The sequence below is a fragment of the Scyliorhinus canicula genome, chromosome 5, assembly GCF_902713615.1.
Source record: "Scyliorhinus canicula chromosome 5, sScyCan1.1, whole genome shotgun sequence".
Lineage (NCBI taxonomy): Eukaryota > Metazoa > Chordata > Chondrichthyes > Carcharhiniformes > Scyliorhinidae > Scyliorhinus > Scyliorhinus canicula.
This window is the reverse complement of record NC_052150.1, coordinates 153246754-153268429: the sequence shown is the minus strand read 5'-3', so window position 1 is coordinate 153268429 and position 21676 is coordinate 153246754. Positions and strand designations below refer to the sequence as shown.

General features: G+C 46.9%; 1 protein-coding gene across 6 annotated transcripts in view; it reads left to right on the top strand.

Moving 5' to 3' along the window:
* Nucleotides 1–21676, top strand: part of LOC119966337 (DNA-binding protein SATB1-like) — a 169195-nt gene that overhangs the window by 85646 nt on the left and 61873 nt on the right. For all 6 annotated transcript variants that reach the window (XM_038797837.1, XM_038797841.1, XM_038797839.1 and 3 more), the window contains one exon: nt 5907–6062. In XM_038797837.1, the coding sequence (XP_038653765.1) occupies nt 5907–6062 (156 nt within the window). The remainder of the gene's footprint in view (nt 1–5906; nt 6063–21676) is intronic.

The following is a 21676-nucleotide window of genomic DNA, read 5'->3' as shown; positions in this document are numbered from 1 at the left end:
TTAATAGTAAACATGGTTCTGTAGCACATGGCTGCCCACAAGTTGGGGCAGTTTACACCAAGGCTTTACATCACAATGTGGCAATATGTCAAGATAAGCAGGGGAATGGCTCTGTTAAAAAAGTAAAAATTGGAATTTCATAAAAGCATTGTATGCTAATATTTGCACGGTATAATTTCAAGCCCATAAAATGGACAAATTTATTCAGAGAGGAAATGGAGCAAAGTCACATTGCTGTGGTTGGAAATCTGAGATTGGGTGTAAGGAGGTGGTGGTGACTGAGTAAAAGGATTTTTACTAAATAGGGTGCTGAACTTTGCAGCACTGACTCCCAAGACCAACACAGAAATGAATAAAACATATGTTTATTAAAATAAATTTGGCATGCTGTTTGTAATATTTTAGAATCATTTGAAAAGTTCGCTCTGCAACGTCTGCTATGAAAGCTGTTCTAAATTGTTAACATTAGTTGCATTGTTATTTATGTTTAAACAACCATCCATGTATAAATGAAATGATTTGGGGATCAAAAGTCAGTGATATATAAAGATTCTGAAATGACGCTGATTGAAAGATATTGGGCAGGGTTTTCTGTTCAGGAGACTAAATGCTCCTGCCGGAGTAGAATCGCTCCTGGTCTCAGCTGGCACTAGAAGCCGATCCCAGTGTAGGATTCCCTTTACTTTGCAATTACATTTTATACATGGCGGGGCAATGGAATCCTGGAATCACCACCGTTTTGGAACATCACCCAACAGAGACCGTCCTCCCCAACAGAGACCGCCCCCCCCAACAGAGACAGCCCCCCCAACAGAGACCGCACACCCCAACAGAGACCGCCCTCCCAACAGAGACCGCCCCCAAACAGAGACCGCCCACCCCAACATAGACCGCCCTCCCAACAGAGACCGCCCCCCCAACAGAGACCGCCCCCCCAACAGAGACAGCCCCCCCAAACAGAGACCGCCCACCCCAACATAGACCGCCCTCCCAACAGAGACCGCCCCCCCAACAGAGACCGCCCCCCCAACAGAGACCGCCCCCCCCAACAGAGACCGTCCCCCCAACAGAGACCGCCCCCCAAACAGTGACCGCCCCCCAACAGAGACCACCCCCCAACAGAGACCGCCCCCCAAACAGTGACCGCCCCCCAACAGAGACCGCCCCCCCAACAGAGACAGCCCCCCCAAACAGAGACCGCCCACCCCAACATAGACCGCCCTCCCAACAGAGACCGCCCCCCCAACAGAGACCGCCCCCCCAACAGAGACCGCCCCCCCAACAGAGACCCCCCCTCCCCAACAGAGACCGCCCCCAAACAGAGACCGCCCACCCCAACAGAGACCGCCCTCCCAACAGAGACCGCCCCCCCAACAGAGACCGCCCCCCCAACAGAGACCCCCCCAACAGAGACCGCCCTCCCCAACAGAGACCGGCCCCCCCTAACAGAGACCGCCCCCCCAACAGAGACCACCCCCCAACAGAGACCGCCCCCCCAACAGAGACCGCCCCCCCAACAGAGACCGCCCCCCCAACAGAGACCGTGCCCCCAACAGAGATCTTACCCCCAACAGAGACCTTACCCCCAACAGAGAACCCACCTCCCCCAACAGCTGCTTGGTGGATTGTTTATTGAACTTTCCCTTCATGCTTGAATGCAACTCCATTACCCTGCTTTACTACCACAATGTTTGTAAACACTCTTGCTATGATTGGCAGCCACTCACCAAAGCAAAGGCAGCTAAGTGCTATAGCGTCTTTTTTCACAGCAGGAAGCAAGGTATCTGTTGGGCACTCTCTTTTGGGGGATCTCTGTGGGGGGTACCTCTGATGGGGGTCTCATGGGGTGTCTCTTCTGGGGGTGTCGGATAGTGGAGGGGTGGGGTGGTCTCTGTTGGGAGTCTGATAGGGTCAGTGGTGTCTGATTGTGGGGCTAGAGTGGTAGTATTTGGATTGGGAGTGTGGGGGGGTCCTCCAGTGAACTTTCGGGGGACACCTACATTACACTCACAAGATCGGGGCACGGATGGAAAAGTGACCTTCCAGCCTGCTAATCAGATGCAAATGGGAGCAAAGTACCCATGTGCACCCTCCCACCGACAGGGAGCATGTAGTCCATTGCCACCACCAGCAGATGACTAGTGTATCGGAAGGGCACAATCCCATTTTTAGTCTGCTCAATTCTCCACTGGATTGGGAACCCTGCTACCAGCTGCGGAAGGGGGCGGATCCACCCCATTGTAAGGAAGATGCGCCAATGTAGATTGTTGAAAATGGAGTAAAAACCTGTCAGAATTCATTTTTACGATAGTGTTAAATGTTAATATAAATAGTTTACTGAGTTTATTTAGTGAACAGTTGAGTCGTGCAGAGCATGTTTGTCAAATTTGCTCTCTTACCTGTGCTGCATGGATCAGCACTGGAACGTCAACTATTTACGATCTATATGAAGGACTTAGATGAAGGGACAAACTGTATTGTAGATGTAGTGTATTTGGATTTCTAAAAGGCGTTTTCTAAGAATCCACATAAAAAGGTTGCGAAACAAAATGAGAATCTATTGGTGATATATTGGCATGGATAGAGGATTGGCTAACTATCAGGAAACAGAAACTCGTGACAATTGGGTAATTTTCTAGTTAGCAAACTGTAACAATTGGAGCATCACAGGGATCAGTGCCGACGCCTCAACAATTTACAATCTATAATATTGAATTGGATGAAGGGATAGCCAAATTATCTGATTGTACAAAAGTACGTAGGAAAAGAAGTTGAGAGGAAGATACAAATAACGTGATTCTGACCCTCCCTCCCCGCCCCCCCGCCCTCTGTTGTGCCAGGTATACCTCCCACTATCCCCAAACAATTACAATAGAACCCCTAAACGGGTTTACCGCCGGGCTTTCAAAGGAGTGTGATGCTCCAGGCCCACTGAAAGATGGGGGGGGACCTGAAGTGGGGAGCCCTTGGCGCCCCCATTGCGGGGTATCGCTCACTGGGGGAGGGGAAGGAACCAATGCAGACAAGGATTGCACCACACGGTGGCGCAGTGGGTTAGCCCTGCAGCCTCACGGCGCCGAGGTCCCAGGTTCGATCCCGGCTCTGGGTCACTGTCTGTGTGGAGTTTGCACATTCGCCCCCACAACCCAAAGATGTGCAGGCTAGGTGGATTGGCCACGCTAAATTGCCCCTTAATTGGAAAAAATGAATTGGATACTCTTAAAAAAAAAAAATTTTTAATTAAAAAAAAAAGGATGGGTGGGAGGCTCACCGCATGCCTGCGTGGTGTGAGGGGGAGAGGGGGGGGGGGGTGCAGATATTTAGTGATGGGGAAGTTGCTCCTCCAGGGTCAAGAGTTGAGGTGTTGCCCATGTCTGCCAGGGGGGGTCACAATGTTCATGGGTGGAGGGCGTGGGGAACCTTCTAACCAGATCTCACGGGATGTCATGATCTGGGTGCGCCCACAATGTGTAGGGCCCAGTCTCGCACGGTAGAGTGAGTTTAAAAACACGCTTAGCCGTGCTGACTTCGGATCGACAGCCACCCGGCATCTACCGGCCTTGCCAAGGAGATCCCAGCTGAGCACCGATTAGTACAGGTCCACACAAATGGGCACCAGGCGTACTGGCACTTGGTCGGGGACCTCCCAGCTGACCAGAGGTGGTCGGCCTCTGGCTAGGCTGGCACCCTGGGACTCCTGGTGGCACCTTGACAGTGTCACCTGTCCACCCTGACACTGCCAAGGTGGCATTTTGCCTGCGCTGGGAATCTGGCCCTGGGGTGTCCTGTCAGTATGTGGTGGGGTGCGAGGGAGGGCCCGAGGACCCCCAACAGGTGAGTTGGGGTGGGGGTCACATCAGGGGGTGGGGAGATCAGGCAGCCATTTAAAAATGGCGTCCCAATCTCTTCCTACACTGCAAAGCTCCGCTTGCCGTGCAGCCTCGGGGGCGTGTTCCCTGTGGGAGCCCGAAATAGATAGTGGGGTTGTTCCCAGCACTCTGCTAATCCCACCCAGGGTTAGATTGCGCCGTACGTGTGGGTGGATTGTGATGGGAATCACGGCAGAACAACTGATGGCATTTTCACCAGTTTTCCCATCCAAATAACACTTTGGGAAAATCTCTCCCAAAGAGTCTTCAAAGATATATATTGGGCCGGATTAGCCCAGCTGGTTCATGATGCAGAGTGAGGTCAACAGCGTAAGTTAAATTCCCATACCGGTTGAGGTTATTCATTAAGGCTCCAGCTTCTCAACCTTGCCCCTCACCTGAGGTGCAGTGATCCTCAGGTTAAAGCAGCCTCTAGTCATTTGGTCCGGTTTTGGACACGTTTAGTGGGGTGTTTCCGGCGCTATTCAATGGCATTTTGTTGTTTTATTTGGTCTTGGGATGCAGATTGGGGCACCATTTTGTCTGGCTGCCCCAATCCTTCCCACCAACACTTTTCAACAACCCCCCCCCCCCCCCAACCTTGGGGAGGCCCCTGGCGACACCCCCTCACCTCCCCTCCACCTGGTGAATCCCCCTTGGTCCCAATCCCTTGCAGTGCCAATCTGGCACCCAAGCACCCTGACAGTGCCTCCTGGGAAAGCTGGCAGTGCCCCTTCCAAGGTGTCCAGTGCCAAAGGGAGTGCCAGGGTGCTGCCCTGCCCTATTCCCGACCATCCTAGGTCGCTAATGGCCTGGGAGGCACCACCAGGCGCCGTTACGAATGGTCCACGTACTAAATGGTGCCCTGGCAAGATCTCCAAAGCCCGGCCGTTAGGTTCCGAGCACATGGAGAATCCCGCAAACGCGTATTTAACTGAGCCAAATGAGCCCAATGAGGGTGAGACCCAGATTGCGATGTCTCGCGAGATTTCATTAAATCTCGCTCACCGTTTCGCACCCACGCGAGGTCACAACGGCCTTGTCCCGACACTAAGTCAGAAGCCACGAGGCTGTTAAATTGCGCCCATGCACTTGAACAAATTGTCTGATGATGACACACCCAGAAAGCACAAGACTCATTACCTTCAGAGGAAAAAGAGAACAAAATTACCAATGGGAAAAAAGTAACATGAAAGTTTATTGGTGGACTCACACCTTGTGGACTTTTTAAAATTGCTGCTCAAAGTGTGCAGTTTGCTGCGATTATTTGTTCAGCTCCCTAAGAATTTGTTTCAAAAGTGAAACCTAATGGAAGAAAAGAGAAAAGATTTTTGATTTTTAATATTCTTGTAAAATACTCTCCCTGCTTGCTTCAGTGATCCGGAACCTTTTTCATTTTCATTGAGATGTCTTGCTTTGTTTTTAAATGATGCCTAATGTACTGTTTTCACTAGAACCTCCCACTCAGTTTTATAAGGAAGAGATCTTAATCCATTACTTTGTCTCTCTTATAATTATTAATGGGAAGAAATGCGCTGTCCTAGTGTTACCTTTCAGAGCATTACTTTGTAACTTCACTGGTGGTCATGCCAACACTTGAGCAGCCAGGCACCATGAGAATTCCAAGAAACAAATACATTTGAGCAAGGCAACATATGAATGCAAAATATCCTTTTATTCTGTGAGATTGAATAGGTTCTACTGCGCAGCATACAGATAATTCACACCATTGAAATAGAGAAAGTATAATAGACATGCAAATTATTATCTTACAATTGATGTATCGTTCTGAAGTGTATTTAAAGGTTCAGTGAGGATCCTGGGGATCATTCTCTCCTACAAACTTTAGTTAAAAAAAACACTAGTAATGCTTGTTCCATGTAACCATCATGACTCACTCAAGCTTATTCTTGTAAATTATGAGTATTTTTACATTAGTGAAACAACCCCTGTAACACATTATCAGCAGGGTGATGTTGCCTTTGTATTTATACTTTCTTATAGTACATTATTAACTCAGATTAAACCTTTATCTAGGTCAAAACGTCCTCCATTACAACTGAATGGAATGGTAAATCGGAAGGCTGTGCACTTAATATTAATGCTTCCATTTACGATGAGATTCAGCAGGAAATGAAGAGGGCCAAAGTGTCCCAAGCGTTATTTGCTAAGGTTGCAGCAACAAAGAGCCAGGTAAGGAATAGGTGCAGTCTGCTTGTATGCATAGAAGATTTACAATGTGCTTAGGCTAATGGACCATCATGCACAGCCTGCACTGTACAGTCATTTATATTGCAAAAAGAAACAGTTGCTTCATAGCAGAAAATGTTCAATATAGAGGATATGGAAAGTAGTTGCGAACCATGTATTTCTGTCTCATTTATGGATGCCAGTCATTCATCAAAATACATTTTAACATAGTTTATAGGGTTAACTTTGGTCACAGAAATTGCCATTTACAGTGTTAGAGCACAGATGTTAATAGTTTTGACATTTGCATAAGAGAAGATGGGGTAGTTTGGTTTCAAGATTTTGCCATGATTTCCTTTAAGCGGCTCTGCGATTGATTAATAACAATGAGAAAAGTCGAATTATGTCACCGTCTCTCCTCAGTAGGAGTACTTCCACCTGACCGTCCATCTGGGTAGGGAGCAAAACGTGACAGAGGATACCCAATTGCTTTGAAAGATCCGCACCCTTGGGATTCAGAGCTGAGACTTTCTGGTAGCGGTTAAATGATCAAGATTCACTGCAGCAGTCCTTGCATCTTGGTTTTGAGTTTTATGTTCTTATGTGTGGACTTCCAATGCATGAAAGTGTTAGTTTGGCTCAGTCAGTGGCACTCTATCTTCTGAGTTAGGACTTGAGCATGTATTTAGAATTGACACTTAGGTGCAGTTTTGAAGAACATTGCTATCTTCTGGATGTGGAGATGCCGGCGTTGGACTGGGGTGAGCACAGTAAGAAGTCTTACAACACCAGGTTAAAGTCCAACAGGTTTGTTTCAAACACGAGCTTTCGGAGCGCAGCCTGGTGTTGTAAGACTTCTTACTATCTTCTGGATGACATGTTTATTCTAAAGGCCTTCTGCTGATTCAGATGGATGGAAAAGTGGAAGAAGAGGAGGACGTTGTCCTGGATATCTTTCCTCTTTCAGCCAACTCCACCAAAAACAGATTAACCTGAGTCATCTCATTTGCTGTTTGTATCATCTTGGAAATTAGCTGCTGGTTTTGCCTCTGTGACAACAGTAACAGTGGTTAAAAGTAACATATTTGGATATAAAGTGCTTTGGAACATACTAAGGGCACAACAAAGTGCTATATAAATGCAAGTTGTTCTATCAAAGCCTTTTCTCATTATAAATAGATAAGAAACAAAAAAAGTCAATTCCTCTGGCTTTCTACCCCAAATGTTCTTTAACATATTCAGCACACGTTGATTTTTATTCTTGTTGTGTTTCAATGCACAAACTGAAAGCACACAATGTTGTTCCTTCTCCAATTTTGATCTTGCATTTATATATACTGAAGTACATAAGAAGACACAATGACAAAGCAATAATAATTATAATTTAAGCTACCAAACTAGGACCTGCCTGAACAGCAGGACCATTTGCAGGTTGGGAATCTGAATAGTGAAGGAGTCTTTGCCAAGGCTCTTTCCCAGAGTAACAGCATTAACATTCCACCTCCACCTTCCCAAACCAATTAAGGAGGGCTGGTGTTCATTCTAACAAAGGAAGGATTTCTAGTTAGCCATGTTATAAGGGACTAGCACTTGGATTTTGAGACTGCAGAAACTTCAGGATGGAAAGGAATCCTGAGAATGCTGCTCTCTGGGTCTATCAATCTTACCTGGAGCTCCTGCTATGGTATCTGACGGGCTGCAGCAAGGTGAGCTCTTCCAAGAATGGGCGCAGGAGGCCAGTCTCTCAAACTAAGCAGGGACGGATGGACGTGATGGAGGAAGTCACCAGCAGAAGTGTAGTCTCTCCAACCTGGAAACAGTGCATCAACAGGATCCAGGACTTCAGGAAGAAATGGCAGGTGAGTGGCATCAAACAATTAGAGCCCCACACTTTGACTTGCACAGCACTCCTTAGGACAATACACTTTGTAGCCCCACTCATTCATCTCTCTCTACAACCTCCTACATCCCCATCTGAGCAGCCAGAGCTCTCCCTCACCCTCATCCCGAAGCCCTCTTGCATCCAAGCCTCATAGTTAGTCCTCTACAAATGTTATGCTTCCATTCCCTCCTCACAAACTAATGCTCCCACCCATCAATTTTCTCTGCAGGAAAAGAGAGTGCACAACCTGCCCTGAGGAAGGGGGGGGGGGGGGGGGGGGGGGGGGGGGGTGTCGGTGAGGAGATTGGTGACCCTCCAGTAACAGGCACCTTAATCAACCACTGCTAATGCCAATATGTGCCCATCTGCCCCATTAAGAAGGAGGCCTTGTTCCAGAAGATTGCAGATATTAGCAACAACTGCTTTGAAAATTTGAGGCACTGGTGGTCGCACGTGTTGAGAGGGTTGATCCCTTGCCTGTATGCCCTGTGTTGAACAGTCTCACCTTCTTCCAGATGAAGCTTGATGTCCATCCTCTTTGTTCTTTCAAGGGTAGTGCAGCTGAGGAGAAGGCAGCTGTAGAACATGCTGCTGGTGGTATTGCCCCTGCTGGGGCTGTTAACAGTGGTGCTTCCTCTATGGTTTTCCCTCAGGGGTGCAAGGTGGAACAGCATGCTATGATGATGAAGACTGGCAGCAGGGCAGCCAAAGATCAGTGAAGTTCTAGATAAGTGAATTGCCACCAAGAAGTTAACAATCCCCTCTCAAACAGTGATCGCATTGACTGAGCGAAGAAGTGCTTTGAACAGCAGTCTTTCAATGCTCATGGTAGGAAATCCTCAGTGTAAATGATCAAAGCCTTTCCAGCTTGTCAGTTTCACTGAAAAAGTTCTTTCCACTGATTTGCCTTGGTGTTTGCCTTGGTGACTCTGGTGAGTTGTGACAGATCTGCAAAAATGTACCCTGCCTGGTAAATCCATAATTGAGGGTTAAAATCAATTGGCTTTTTAAGTAACTTAACTATTTACTTGACAGATCCAACTGGGCTCCCGCTAGGCTTCAATCCCATCTCAGTGAGACCAGGAAGAAGGCTGCTTGATGTTAGGACCCTCGTAATTTTGGGGGATTTAATTTCCCAAACTCCCCTTGCCTTTAGAAAATACCACCTATCGTGTTAGATCAGTGAATCATTTTTTATGGCAATACTTTTGGATGAAAAAAAAATTAACTTTAGAATGTTGATTTCTAATTGGATAATGGTGTAATTCTCAAATCAGCTCCAGGACAGAGCATAAGCATAAGAGCCACTCATCGTATGGCAGTAGGTTAACCTACAGTAAGGCATGCAAAAATACTTTCCAGCTGAAAAAACACAAAGGAATGAGTTAAAGTACTGACCACTTTAAAGTACATTTTCCCAGTTATTTATCTATGAAAAATTAGACAAATAAACATAAATAATCTCCGGGAATGTTAACCATAATACTGCAAGTATAATAGCAAACCATGCAGCATAACGTTATCCAATATGTGTCCAGTAACACAAACTGAGCTGAGTATTTAAATTGTACATGAGGCAACCATTATCACTCAGCACAAATAACTGGACTTACTGAAGAAGTTGGCCTTCAGTGACTCCGAAATGAAAAGAGAGATATAGCGATTAACTCCAACTGAAACTCCTCACCTTCTTCAAGGAAGTCAAAATGGAGATCAGTTGCATTAAGTCTGTGGCAGGGATGGGAGATGCTGAGTCTCGAGATCAAGTATGAACTGCTAGTTTATATCACTATGGTAATATATAGTATTAATGACTGCACAATTCATCACCAGTGAATGCAAACACAGTTACTGTACTCACGGGATACGTGGCACATGTTTACAGTGATGCAGCAGAATACACAAAAGGGAAGTAAGTTGATCATTTTTGCTTCTTCTCATAGAAAGGATGCTGCCCAGTGTAATGCTCTCTAGCTATTCATAAATCAGCACAGATATACATAGAACCTTGGAGGTGTATCTGGTTAGAAGCAGGAGAAATCATAATGATATCCATCTCACAAGGAAGGGGCAGAATGTGTGCCACTTGCAGAATGTATATTCATATATTCTGGGCGCGATTCTCCGCCCCCCACGACGGGTCGGAGAATAGCGGGAGGGCCTTCCCGACATTCTTCCCGACCTCCCGCTATTCTCCCCCCCGCCCCCCACGGCCCCCCCACGACACGAATCGCTGCTCGCCATTTTTTTACGGCGAGCAGCGATTCTCCCCTATCCGATGGGCCGATTTCCCAGGCCTTTACGGCCGTTTTCACGAATTTAAACACACCTGCTATCACAGTTCGTGAAAACGGCCGCAAAGTGCCGTTCTGCACAACCATGCCACCGATTGGCACGGCCGCACCACGGCCGTGCCAAGGGTGGCATGGACCCGGGAAGCGGGTCCGATTCCCGTGCACTCTTTGTCCCTCCGCCGCCCCGCAGGATCAGTCCGCGGGGCGGCTGAGGGGCATGACGGACCGCGCATGCGCGGGTTTGACGCATATGGCGCGATGACATATGCGCGACCCTGCAGGGGGGGTCGGAGAATTCCGCCCCTAGTCTTATGAGTGGTAACCATTGCTTGTTGGTTCACAAATGCAGTTTAGGAAGGGAAATTTGTCGTCCTTATCTAGTCTGGTCTACATGTGGCTCCAGGCCCATAGGAACGTGGTTGACTCATAGTTGCCCTCTGAAAAAAGCTACTCTGTCCCAACTACCTATGAAGTTTAAAATGAATGAAACGTGGACAAATCACTCAGCATAGACGAAGCATGTGAATGAAACAGCAAACCCAGTATTGTCAATCTGCAAAATCCTACTTACTAACATATTGTGCAAAGAATTGGGAAAACTGTGCCACAGATTAGTCAAACAGCAGCCTGGCATAGTCATACTCACAGAATCATACCTTACAGATAATATCCCAGACACCAACACCATCCCTGGATATGTCCTGTGACACCAGCATGACACACCCACCGATGGTAAACAGTCGTGAGGGATCTGGCCTGGGTGTCCCCAACATTTACTCCAGAATCCATGAGGCCTTAATGACATCAGGTCAAACAAGGGCAAGGAAAACTCCTGCTGATTATCACTTATTCCACCTACCCCATCAGCTGATGAATCAGTACTTCTCCTTGATGAATTCCACTTGGAGGAAGAATTGAGGGTGGCAAGGGTCACAGAATGGAGTCTGGATGGGGGAACTTCAAAGTCCATCACCAGAAATGGATTGACAGTACCACTACTGACTGTGGCGTGTGGCAGGTGGTGAGGGAACAAGCAAGAGTAAAAACTCTGCATGATCTCATCCTTACCAGTCCACCTGTCGCAGATGCATCTGTCCATGGCAGTGTTGGTGGTAGAGACGTGCGTACAGTGCTTGTGGAGATTAATCACCGCCTTTATGTTGAGGCTATCTTCCGTTATGTTAGATGGTACTACCACCACGCTAAATGGGATAGATTTCAAACACATTGAGCAACTCAAAACTGGACATCCATGAGACGCTGTGGGCCATCAGTCTTCGAACAATTTACAGGCGAGCGGAGCTCCTCAGTGCAGGAAGCGGAACTAAGTGCATCTTCGGTGGGGTGTTCACCACTGAGGCCCCAAATTGCAACAGAGACCCGATAGATAGCGTGGTGTTTCTCAGCACTGCGAGTTCTGGGAAACATCCGGCTAAACGCGCTCATCACGGGATTCTGTTCCAATTCGGTTAGATCGCGACCAAGGTACTTTATGTGACCTTGGAGGTGATGAATGCATTTAAAGTGATAACCCAACAAGGAGAGAGACAAATGATGCTCTTTGTTCGCATTATCAAATGTCTGCAAGAGGAAGTAAGTTAAGAAAGCTGAACATTTTTTGATTGACGATTTGTTTATAATGTAATTGTACTTATACGGAGAATACGAATTTTGAATATGATGAAAGGATTTGTTAGAAGCTATACTAATTATAAAACATGGAAATTTCATAGATTTAGGGTGCGATTTAACAGAAATGAAACAGAGTCCCATGTCGAGCACGTTTAGCCGGTTGCTTTCCAGTGTTGGCAGCGTCAGGAAAATCCCTGTTATTAAACAGGACTCTGTTTCATTCTGGGGCCTCGGCAAGGAACATCCCGTCAAGGCTGCACTTAGTCCCATTTCCTGCACGGTGGAGCTCCTCATTTTGAAATGGTGCCCTGATTCCTTGCTACAATGGGGAATTCCGGAGAGCGGAGCTCCCCAATGTACAAAACGGGGCTATGTGAGGCCTCAGCTGCACATTCCCTGCTGAGGCACTGCCAAGCTGCCATTTTTTGCACAGATACGATTGGGCCAGGGGTGCTCTGCACAGCTGTTGGGTGGGAGATGGGCGGGGTTTGGTGTGGTGGGTGGGTGCAGGGGAGAGGGTACCCTCCCACAGTGCTTTTAGGCTGGGCGAGAGTCAGGGATCGCTTCAGGAGCCTCGGAGATCGGGATGCCGTTTAAAAAGCTTTCGCTACTTTGGGGAGTTCTGGCGAGTGGAGCCCTCCAGTGCACAAAACAGGGCTATGTGCGTTCACTGCTGAAGCACCCTATACAATGGCAGTCCCATTGTATAGCCATGTGTTTCTCGGCACTGCAAAACACTCGGCTAAACGCGCTTGCTATGGAACTTTGTTCCCATTGAGTTGAATCAAACCCTCTATTTTTTTCAAGAAGGCATTAAGTAAACGTCTTGGGATCAGAGGATATGGGGGGAAAGCGGGAACAGGCTATTGAGTTGGATGATCATAACGAATGATGGAATAGGCTCGAAGGGCCAAATGGCCTGCTCCTATTTTCTATGTTTCTATATTATGGGGGACTGGTGGGACATTGTTGTGAAAAATTAAGGATTACAGTCACCTTGATAGCTACAGTGACCCCATCATTATTATAAGAAGGCCTCCCTTAACAATGAGAGCAATCAGTCAAGTTGGCCTTGCTTTTCTTCGACTCCTCAACCATTCGTGTTATCACCAGATAGGAGAGCACCTCAAATGGTGACATTTCAAAAGTGGGCTACTTTGAATAGCTGCAGCCAGTAGCCCCTCTAGTTGAAGAAATCAGCAGAGTAGCAGAACACAGAAGGAGGAAGGTAAGCAGATGTTAGTGAGTTGAAAATTAAAACCCAATAGTACAGGAATAAAGATAAAGCAAGATATTTGTATAAATGGAATAAGGAAATGTATGTGAAATGGCCAGCTAACTGCTGTACTTTACTGAAGACCTCGGGTGTTTCTGAGCGGCATGCCAACGTCAACTTGAAGGAGATTCTTCCACTTATGTGAAGGGCATGCTCTGTGGAAATAAAGACTGATTTTTTTCAAAGGGTCATTAAAAAACACTTGACTATCTTACATGTTATTGCCTATAGAAAATCTGTTGCTATGTGGTCTGACATTTAACTTGTAGGAAAAATTTCATGGCAAGTCCACAAATTTAATTTTACAACAATCAACTGAAATTACTCAGCAGAATTGCACAATGAATGCAGAGTAGATCTGGATTCTCTATTTTTCTGCCCCGTTATAAGCTTCTGGCTTTTCATAACTCAAATTTCTGATGGTGTGGGCGACACAGTTTTGCCTTTTATAAACCACATACTACTGACACCCACAGCCTTTTTCCAGGAATAAGAACTGATATTGCTCTTTTTGAGGGAGGGACTTGACTATGAAAAACAGAAGCATCCACACAGGGAGGTGAGAAGGAGGAGGATGGGGCTTCCAGCTATCTGCCTGCACCCCAATAAAAGTTTGTGGTTGTTTTTGCATAATTACTGAAAATAATCAAAACCTGGTAATTGTCCCGGCAGCAAAAACAGCATGGTCCTGATCTCCAGGGTAAAGCAGCGTGAGCCCTTGTCCCAGGAGGGATTTTCTCAAAATCAACTGAACAAGCCCTGGAAATAGTCTGGAAAAGTTTAGTCAATTCTCTGCTTGGTGGCCAGTGAAGAGATCCCCATTAACAATGTATTGCATCAATTTTGGAGGAGAGCTTGATAAGACAGTATCCCATGATTGTAAATGCACCTCCCTGTTTTAGTAGCTTTACTTTTACTTATGACACAATTTCAAATTGAACCATCAGGGGACTGTGCAAAAAAGAAGTGGGCAATAGTTTGAGCAATTGGCGAAACAAATAAAGTTGTCTGAAAAGAGTTATTTTCAAAATATAAATTTCATTGATTGTGATGTAGCAACTATGCCCCTGGCAAAATAAATTTGTTTTTAGGCAGCATGTTGCTGGATAATAAGGTGTCTAATCCTTATCACCGGTTTGTTGATGCAAAAGCCCCTTTAAAATTGACCATTTCAACACATGGTTTCCCTGAAACTAGCTGTGATAATTAGCATGGGTCTAATGAGACAGAATGTCACTGATCCTGTGCTGAACTGTTGTGTATCAACGCCACAGACAGGAACTGTCAAGCCTGCCATCTGTGACAAGTCCTGTGCAGGCCTGGCATGTTAAAATTACAGGCTTGAGCATGCTCACTAGAGTGTGATGAACCAATGGCTTATCTTCATCTTTGCAAAAGCTGTGTTGCATATTTTTTTCCTCTGGCAGACCACACAGGGGCTTGTTCTGAAGAACATTTTCACTAATCTGATCAGTCAGCCAAATACTTCGGGAAAACTGCTTTAATGATCCACTAATTACCACAAGTCAATATGAACTATATTATTAGTCTGAGGGAAAATATTCCATTAGGTCTCCCCCTTGGGAGTTCCTCTGCTTTGTGATGTCACAGAGTCATAGCCCCTTCTTGTAATTAATTTTATTTACACACGCAGACTCAGAAGGTCACACCTGCACAACCCAAGTCAACCAGGGAGCTGGTGGCACTCGGGTTTAATCAGATCTGTCATAATTACCATTATGCATGTTTCTGACACATGCTGTGAAATATTTCAATTTAACTGCCACTAACAGAAGAACCAGATGTACTGTGAGTACGGCAGCACTGGAAATATTATTCCTTAAGATAAGCTTTCCCTTTCCTCTGTAGTTAATGTGCCACAGTAGCTGAAATATCCAGTAAATTATGATCTCGAAAGCAGAGTAGGGTTGATAACAGCCGATTAGACAGTTTAACCACAAACAGCTTGTTCATTTTTCAGAAATGCAAACCACATGTTCCAAATAATTGTGTTTCCTGCATTTTTCTAACTTTTATTACTTTTGCTTTCTATGCTACCGTTTTTCTTCCCCTTGTTTTTTTTTTCAAGTATATTAATTTTGCAAAATTCTTGGATGGTGAGAACAAAAGCTAATGACTTTGGTTAACCCTTTGAGTACCTGAAGTACACATTTCTCCACCCTTTCGCATGATTTAGATTATGCAACGAATATAGTTGATGGAGAATTGCCTTTGTTCTTTATCCTGTTGATTTTCCCACTAATATAAAAATACTAGAATTGTGTAAATTTGCATAAACAGTATACCTCCTTCCAAAGGTTTCAATGGAACTCATGAAATGTCAAAGGGCATTGAAGGTGCTTGTCAAAAAATTTATTTTCTTTTGTTGTCTGAATTTTATTTATTCTCTAGTTCTCCAGATTAGCTGAATAGCTTTGTTTCCCTTGTCTCTCAAATTGGTCTCTGCCAAATCAGGAACACATGATCAGGTTTAATGGCGTAATTCCCAGTTTTGCAGTAATTTTAACACTAGTTTTTCGGAGCCCAGGCATTAAGTTGTATTCGGACAGTATTTATGGTGGTTCACAATTTACTTTCATAAACCTTTTACACAGTTGGAGTAAAAGTAAATAATTAGCCTACGATTAGGAGGAGAGGAAATTTGAAGTGAACTCAGATATACTATGAATTCCAAATTGTTCTGTATATTCTATACGAGTTGTATTCGTGCTCTGGTCCTTGGTGGCCGCTGGTGGTTGTGTCTCCTCTCAGAGTCAGAATCCGAGTCCTCCGCATCTAACATCTCAGCATCCTTGGGTTCTTTAATCCGTGGTGGCGGCACCCATGCCAACAGTGGTTGAGATGGCAACAATGATACTGGTTCATCCGAGAGAGGATTGGTCAATGCCAGAGTATGGTTGCGGAGATGATGCATATGCCGATTCTATTCTCGACCCTGCTCCCGTACTATATACGACACCAACCCTATCTCCTTAAGTACGCCGCCCGGAACCCACATGACTCCGTCATTGAAATTTCAGACATGCACCACCTTTCCGGGCAAAAAACGGCAAAGGGGCGTATGCCTACTCAAATCCAGTACAGTCTGTTCCTGCCTCCTGCCAATGTCTGGCAGCACGAGGCTGAGTAGTAAGCATTGGGGCCGCCCATGAGCAACTCTGATGGCGCCACCCCCATGGTGGCATGAGGTGGAGTCCTGTAACAAAAGAGGAAAAGAGCTAGACGTGTCCTGAGGGAACCAGTAGTCTGTTTCTGCATCCCCTACTTGCGAATCTCATTTGTCCATTGATGCACAATCAATGGACACGAAACGTAGATGAAGTCCGAACGAAAGGCTTTAATTCGCAAGAAGTGGACCCGGCAGCAGACGTACAGAAGAATGGCTGGCTGCCGGGGAACACGGGTTCTTATTCCCCGCCTTGTAGGCGGAGCTACCTTCCTCTCAGCCAATCGGCTGAGAGGCACACGATACCTGGGCCAATGGGCAGCGAGTTCTCTGTACCAATGGCAGCTCACACTCCCAGGTACCGTAATACCCCTAGTCATACTACCACATCCATAAAAAGGTCCAAAATTCTGCACTGGTGAACGCTGTCCTATTGTCAAAGTCGAGGATCTGCGGTATTCCATGCTTGCTAAACGTTTCCTGAGCCATCCTGAAGCAGCGAAAATCCAGTCCAGGGCAATTTAGAATGAGATGCCATGGCTAATCCTGTTTATTTGGGGAACGGGGAGAGCTATGTGTTATAAATCAGTCAAAATATGTACATATTTTGTGATATGCAACATGCTGTACCTTGGCGCACACTCACTAAGATATTAAAGAGGAATGGTTCCAATGTCATGATTTTGGAGAAAAAAGCCTGTGTCAAAATAAAATGAGTCACCCCAATATGATTGTCACACATTATGTTAAGAGAGTATTTTCCATGGCTGTGACGATATTCAAATGGTCCTTCCTACATAAATGCACCAATATTTACTGGCCAGTTATTGCTCACAAGGTAGATTTTCAAAAATATAGAGAATGTGCGAAATAGTGTTAGAATCATAGAATTTACAGTCAAAAGGAGGCCATTCGGCCCATCTAGTCTACACCGGCCCTTGTAAAAGGGCACCCTCCTTAAACCCACCCTATCCCCATAACCCATTAACCCCACCTAACCTTTTGGACATGAAGGGGCAATTTAGCATGGCCAATCCACCTAGCCTGCACATCTTTGGACTGTGGGAAGAAACCGGAGCACCCGGAGGAAACCCACGCATCAGGGGGAGAAACTGCAAACGCCAAACAGAAAGTCACCCGAGGTCGGAATTAAACCCGGAACCCTGGAGCTGTGAGGCAGCAGTGCTCACCCTTGTGCCATGGTGCTGCCCATTGTTATCAGTCTTAAAGTCACTTGGGTTCAGTGGCATGGTGACATTTCATATTAGGCCTACAGATCAGGACTATAGGTTGTTAACAGATGAAGTTCTTTTAAATATTTTTATTAAGGTATTTGAAAATGTTTATAAAAATAACTTAAACAATGACATCAACATGGTTAATAAACATTCACCCCCACCTCAATCTTCACACACCCCAATCATAAAACAACAATCCAGCCCTCTTCTCCCCCCCCCCCCCCCCCCCCCCCCCCGCCTCCCCCCCGCCTTGGAATACTGCATCTGCTGGCATTTTAATTTTCCCCGAGAAAGTCAACGAACGGCTGCCACCTCCGGGTGAATCCGACCATTGACCCTTTTAAGGCAAACTTTATCTTCTCGAAACTGAGAAACCCAGCCATGTCACTAACCCAGGTCTCCACACTCGGGGGCTTTGAGTCCTCCACATCAACAAGATCCGTCTCTGGGCTACCAGGGAGGCAAAGGCCAAGACGTCGGCCTCTTTCGCCCCCTGAACTCTCAGATCTTCCGACCTTTTCAAGCGGGTGAATAAGGTTATTTCGGGTTTTGAGTGGGCGGGCAAAACCCCGTGAGTGAAGAAAGCGTTGGAGCGCAGTCGGGGGGAGGGTGGGTTGGTGCTGCTGCACTTCTGCAATTACTACTGGGCAGCTAATATAGTCATGATTAGGAAGTGGGTAGTGAGGGAGAGGTCGGTGTGGGAGCGGATGGAGGCCACCTGGATTCCCAGATACCGAAAGCTCTTCCCTATCAATCTCAGCGGCAACTCTCCCAGTCTCTTCTCTTGCCTAGATCATGAACATCTCGCTTATCTCCATGTTCAATTTATACCCCGAAAAATTGCGAAATTCCAAAGATCGCTACCTCCAGACTCGGCACACCCGTGTTTTTAGCACCGTAGACATTGCCTTAGCAAAACCCTGCCAAAACCCTCTAAGCTTCGGGCATGCCCAAAACATGTGGACATGATTTGCTGGGCTTCCCGCGCACCTCGCACACCTATCTACCCTGAAAAAATTACTCATCCTAGCCGCTGTCATGTGTGCCCGATGGACTACCTTGAATTGTATCAGGCTAAGCCTGGCACATGATGAGGAGGTATTAACCCTGCTTAGGGTATCCGCCCATAGACCCGCCTCTATCTCTCCACCTAGCTCGTCCTCCCACTTGCCCTTAAACTCCTCCACCAAAATTCCTCCGCCTCTGAAAGCTCCTGGTAAATATCTGAAACCTTCCCCTCTCCCACCCAGGTACTGGAGACTACTCTATCCTGTATCCGTCGTAGCGGCAGCAGCGGGAAGGCCAGCACCTGTTTTCTCAGGAAGTCTCGCACCTGCAAATACCTAAAACCATTCCCTGCTGGCAAATCAAATTTCTCTCCAAGGCTTTCAAGCAGGGGAAGCTCCCGTCTATAAATAGATCCCCCATCCTTCTAATTCCTGCCCTTTGCCATCTCCGGAACCCACCATCCAGCCTACCGGGTACAAAACAATGATTATTATAAATCGGGATCCAAACCGATACTCCCTCCATTTATTTATATCTCCTCCACTGCCCCCAGATTCTCAGAGCCGCCACCACCACTGGACTTGTGGAGTATCGGGCCGGCGAGAACGGCGGAGGTGCCGTTATCAGTGCTCCCAAACTTGTGTCTTTGCATGACGCCGCCTCCATCCGCTCCCACACCGACCTCTCCCTCACTACCCACTTCCTAATCATGACTATATTAGCTGCCCAGTAGTAATTGCAGAAGTGCGGCAGCACCAACCCACCCTCCCTCCGACTGCGCTCCAACACTTTCTTCACTCACGGGGTTTTGCCCGCCCACTCAAAACCCGAAATAACCTTATTCACCCGCTTGAAAAGGCCTTAGGGATGAAGATGGGGAGGCTCTGAAAGACAAACAGAAATCTGGGGAGGACCGTCATTTTCACGGTCTGTACCCTCCCTGCCACTGATAGCGGGAGCATGTCCGATCTCTTAAAGTCCCCTTCCATTTGTTCTACCAGCCGGGATAAGTTTACCTTGTGCAGTATCTCCCATTACCGGCCACCTGGATTCCCAGATACCGAAAGCTCTTCCCTATCAATCTCAGCGGCAACTCTCCCAGTCTCTTCTCTTGCCTAGATCACGAACATCTCGCTTATCTCCATGTTCAATTTATACACCGAAAAATTGCGAAATTCGCCCAGGATTCGCATTACTTCCCCCATCGTCTCCAACAGGTCTGAAATCTACAAGAGCAGGCCATCTGCGTAAAGCGAGACCCGGTGCTCCACCCCCCCACCCCCCACCCCCACCCCCCAAACCAGTCCTTTCCAGGTCCTAGAGGCTCTTAATGCCATGGCCAATGGCTCTATGGCCAGAGCAAACAGTAACGGGGAGAGGGGGCACCCTTGCCTCGTCCCTCGGTGTAGTTTAACAAATGAAAGTTCAACCCTTCTCCATCCTGTGTCCAGTCTATACTGCACTGTCATGAAAGACAGCAGGATCACAGCCAGCTTGCACTTGACAAGCCAGGCATGTAAAAAAACTAAAGTAAATTCCCGCTGGGTAGAGGCGACATGGGCCAAGGAGTTTAAAGCCAGAAAAGTACCTCCATTGAAGAAAAAATAAAACTAGCTCTTCTCGGTTGTAGAACCCCCTCACCTCTATCCCCATCACTTGGATCTGTGAACAACCGTTGCGGGGGAAGACTTCTTTTGTTCGATTCTTATCATGTGTATAAAGAACACTATTATAGTTTTGCCATGAATAGTGAAAGGCAGAAATCCTCCTCCTCCGTAGCAATCTAACTTGCCTTAATTCTTGTAAGGTGGTAAATCACCATCGTGGCTTTAGACTTACTGAAAGTTCTTTGTTTCAGAACAGAGGTAGAATTTGGCCCTCAGATGTTTTCAGTTCTTTGGAAACAAATAGAATTAAGGCGGAAGTCAGAGGTAGGGAGTGAACGTTTAAAAATCAGCACTACAGTTCATTGTCAGTGAGGAAGATGTCTCCCACAAATCCTCCCTCTTTTGCCTTTTGTAAATATACAATCAAATTAAATTCAGGATTAGCGTTTAGGGTTAGAAGTTCTAAATCTCACAAAATAACTTTGGCAAAAGTGTATTGAAAATCCCAAAGAAGCATGTCCAAACTTCAGCTGTCCATATCCTGTCCACATCTAGCAGTCTGCTTCTCAATAACCTGCACTGACTTCCGGGGCTGGATTCTCCATTTGGGAGACTAAGTCCCCACGCCGGCGTGAAAACAGTGGTGTTTTACGCCAAGAAAACTGCCGCACAATGGCCACCGATTCCCTGTTCTGGGGGGGGGGGGGGGGGGGGGGGGGTAACTAGCAGCCAGGCAGCATGAAGCTCCCAGCTCTAGTTGCCGATACGACCCGGAGCATTGCCGGGTCCGTGGCCTCACATTCGGATGAAGCTCGCGCGCCTCGGACCTCCCCCCCACCCCGTCCCCCACAGTGCCCCCAACCCCAAATAATGCCTTCCCTGCCTGCGGAACAGCCTTCCTCCGACTGCGGCGGCGATGGACTGAGTCCGCAGCCGCCACGCTGAGTTCCTGACGGGTGAGACCACACGTGTCCCACGGCGTAGGTAACTTGACCGGTCGGGGATGGAGCATCACCGGGTGGGCCTTGGGCAGTGGGCCTTGGGCAATGGCCTAAGGCCATGGTTACAGCGTGCGGTGTACTCCTAGAGTACTCTGCTTTTCAGGGAGCAGAGCATCGCATCGCGAAAGCGGCACCGCCCCCGATTTCATCGTCATCGGGGATTCTCAGCCCTGACGATGAACGTGATTTTGGCATCTGGGATCAGAGAATCCCCCCCCCCCCCCCCCCCCCCCTATTCCTTTTCCCATTTTGAACGTCATCGACATTTTCACCTGACACTTTTTATTCTTTCGTGAGATGTGGGCATTGCTGGCAAAAGCCAGCATTTGTTGCCCATTCTTAATGGAACTGAGTAGCTTGCTAGGACATTTCAGATTCAACCAAATTGATGTGGGCCTGAAGTCAACACCTGTAGGTCAGACGGCAGATTTCCTTCCCTGAAGGGCATTGGTGAACCAGATGTTTACGGCAGTCGACAATGATTTCAATTCT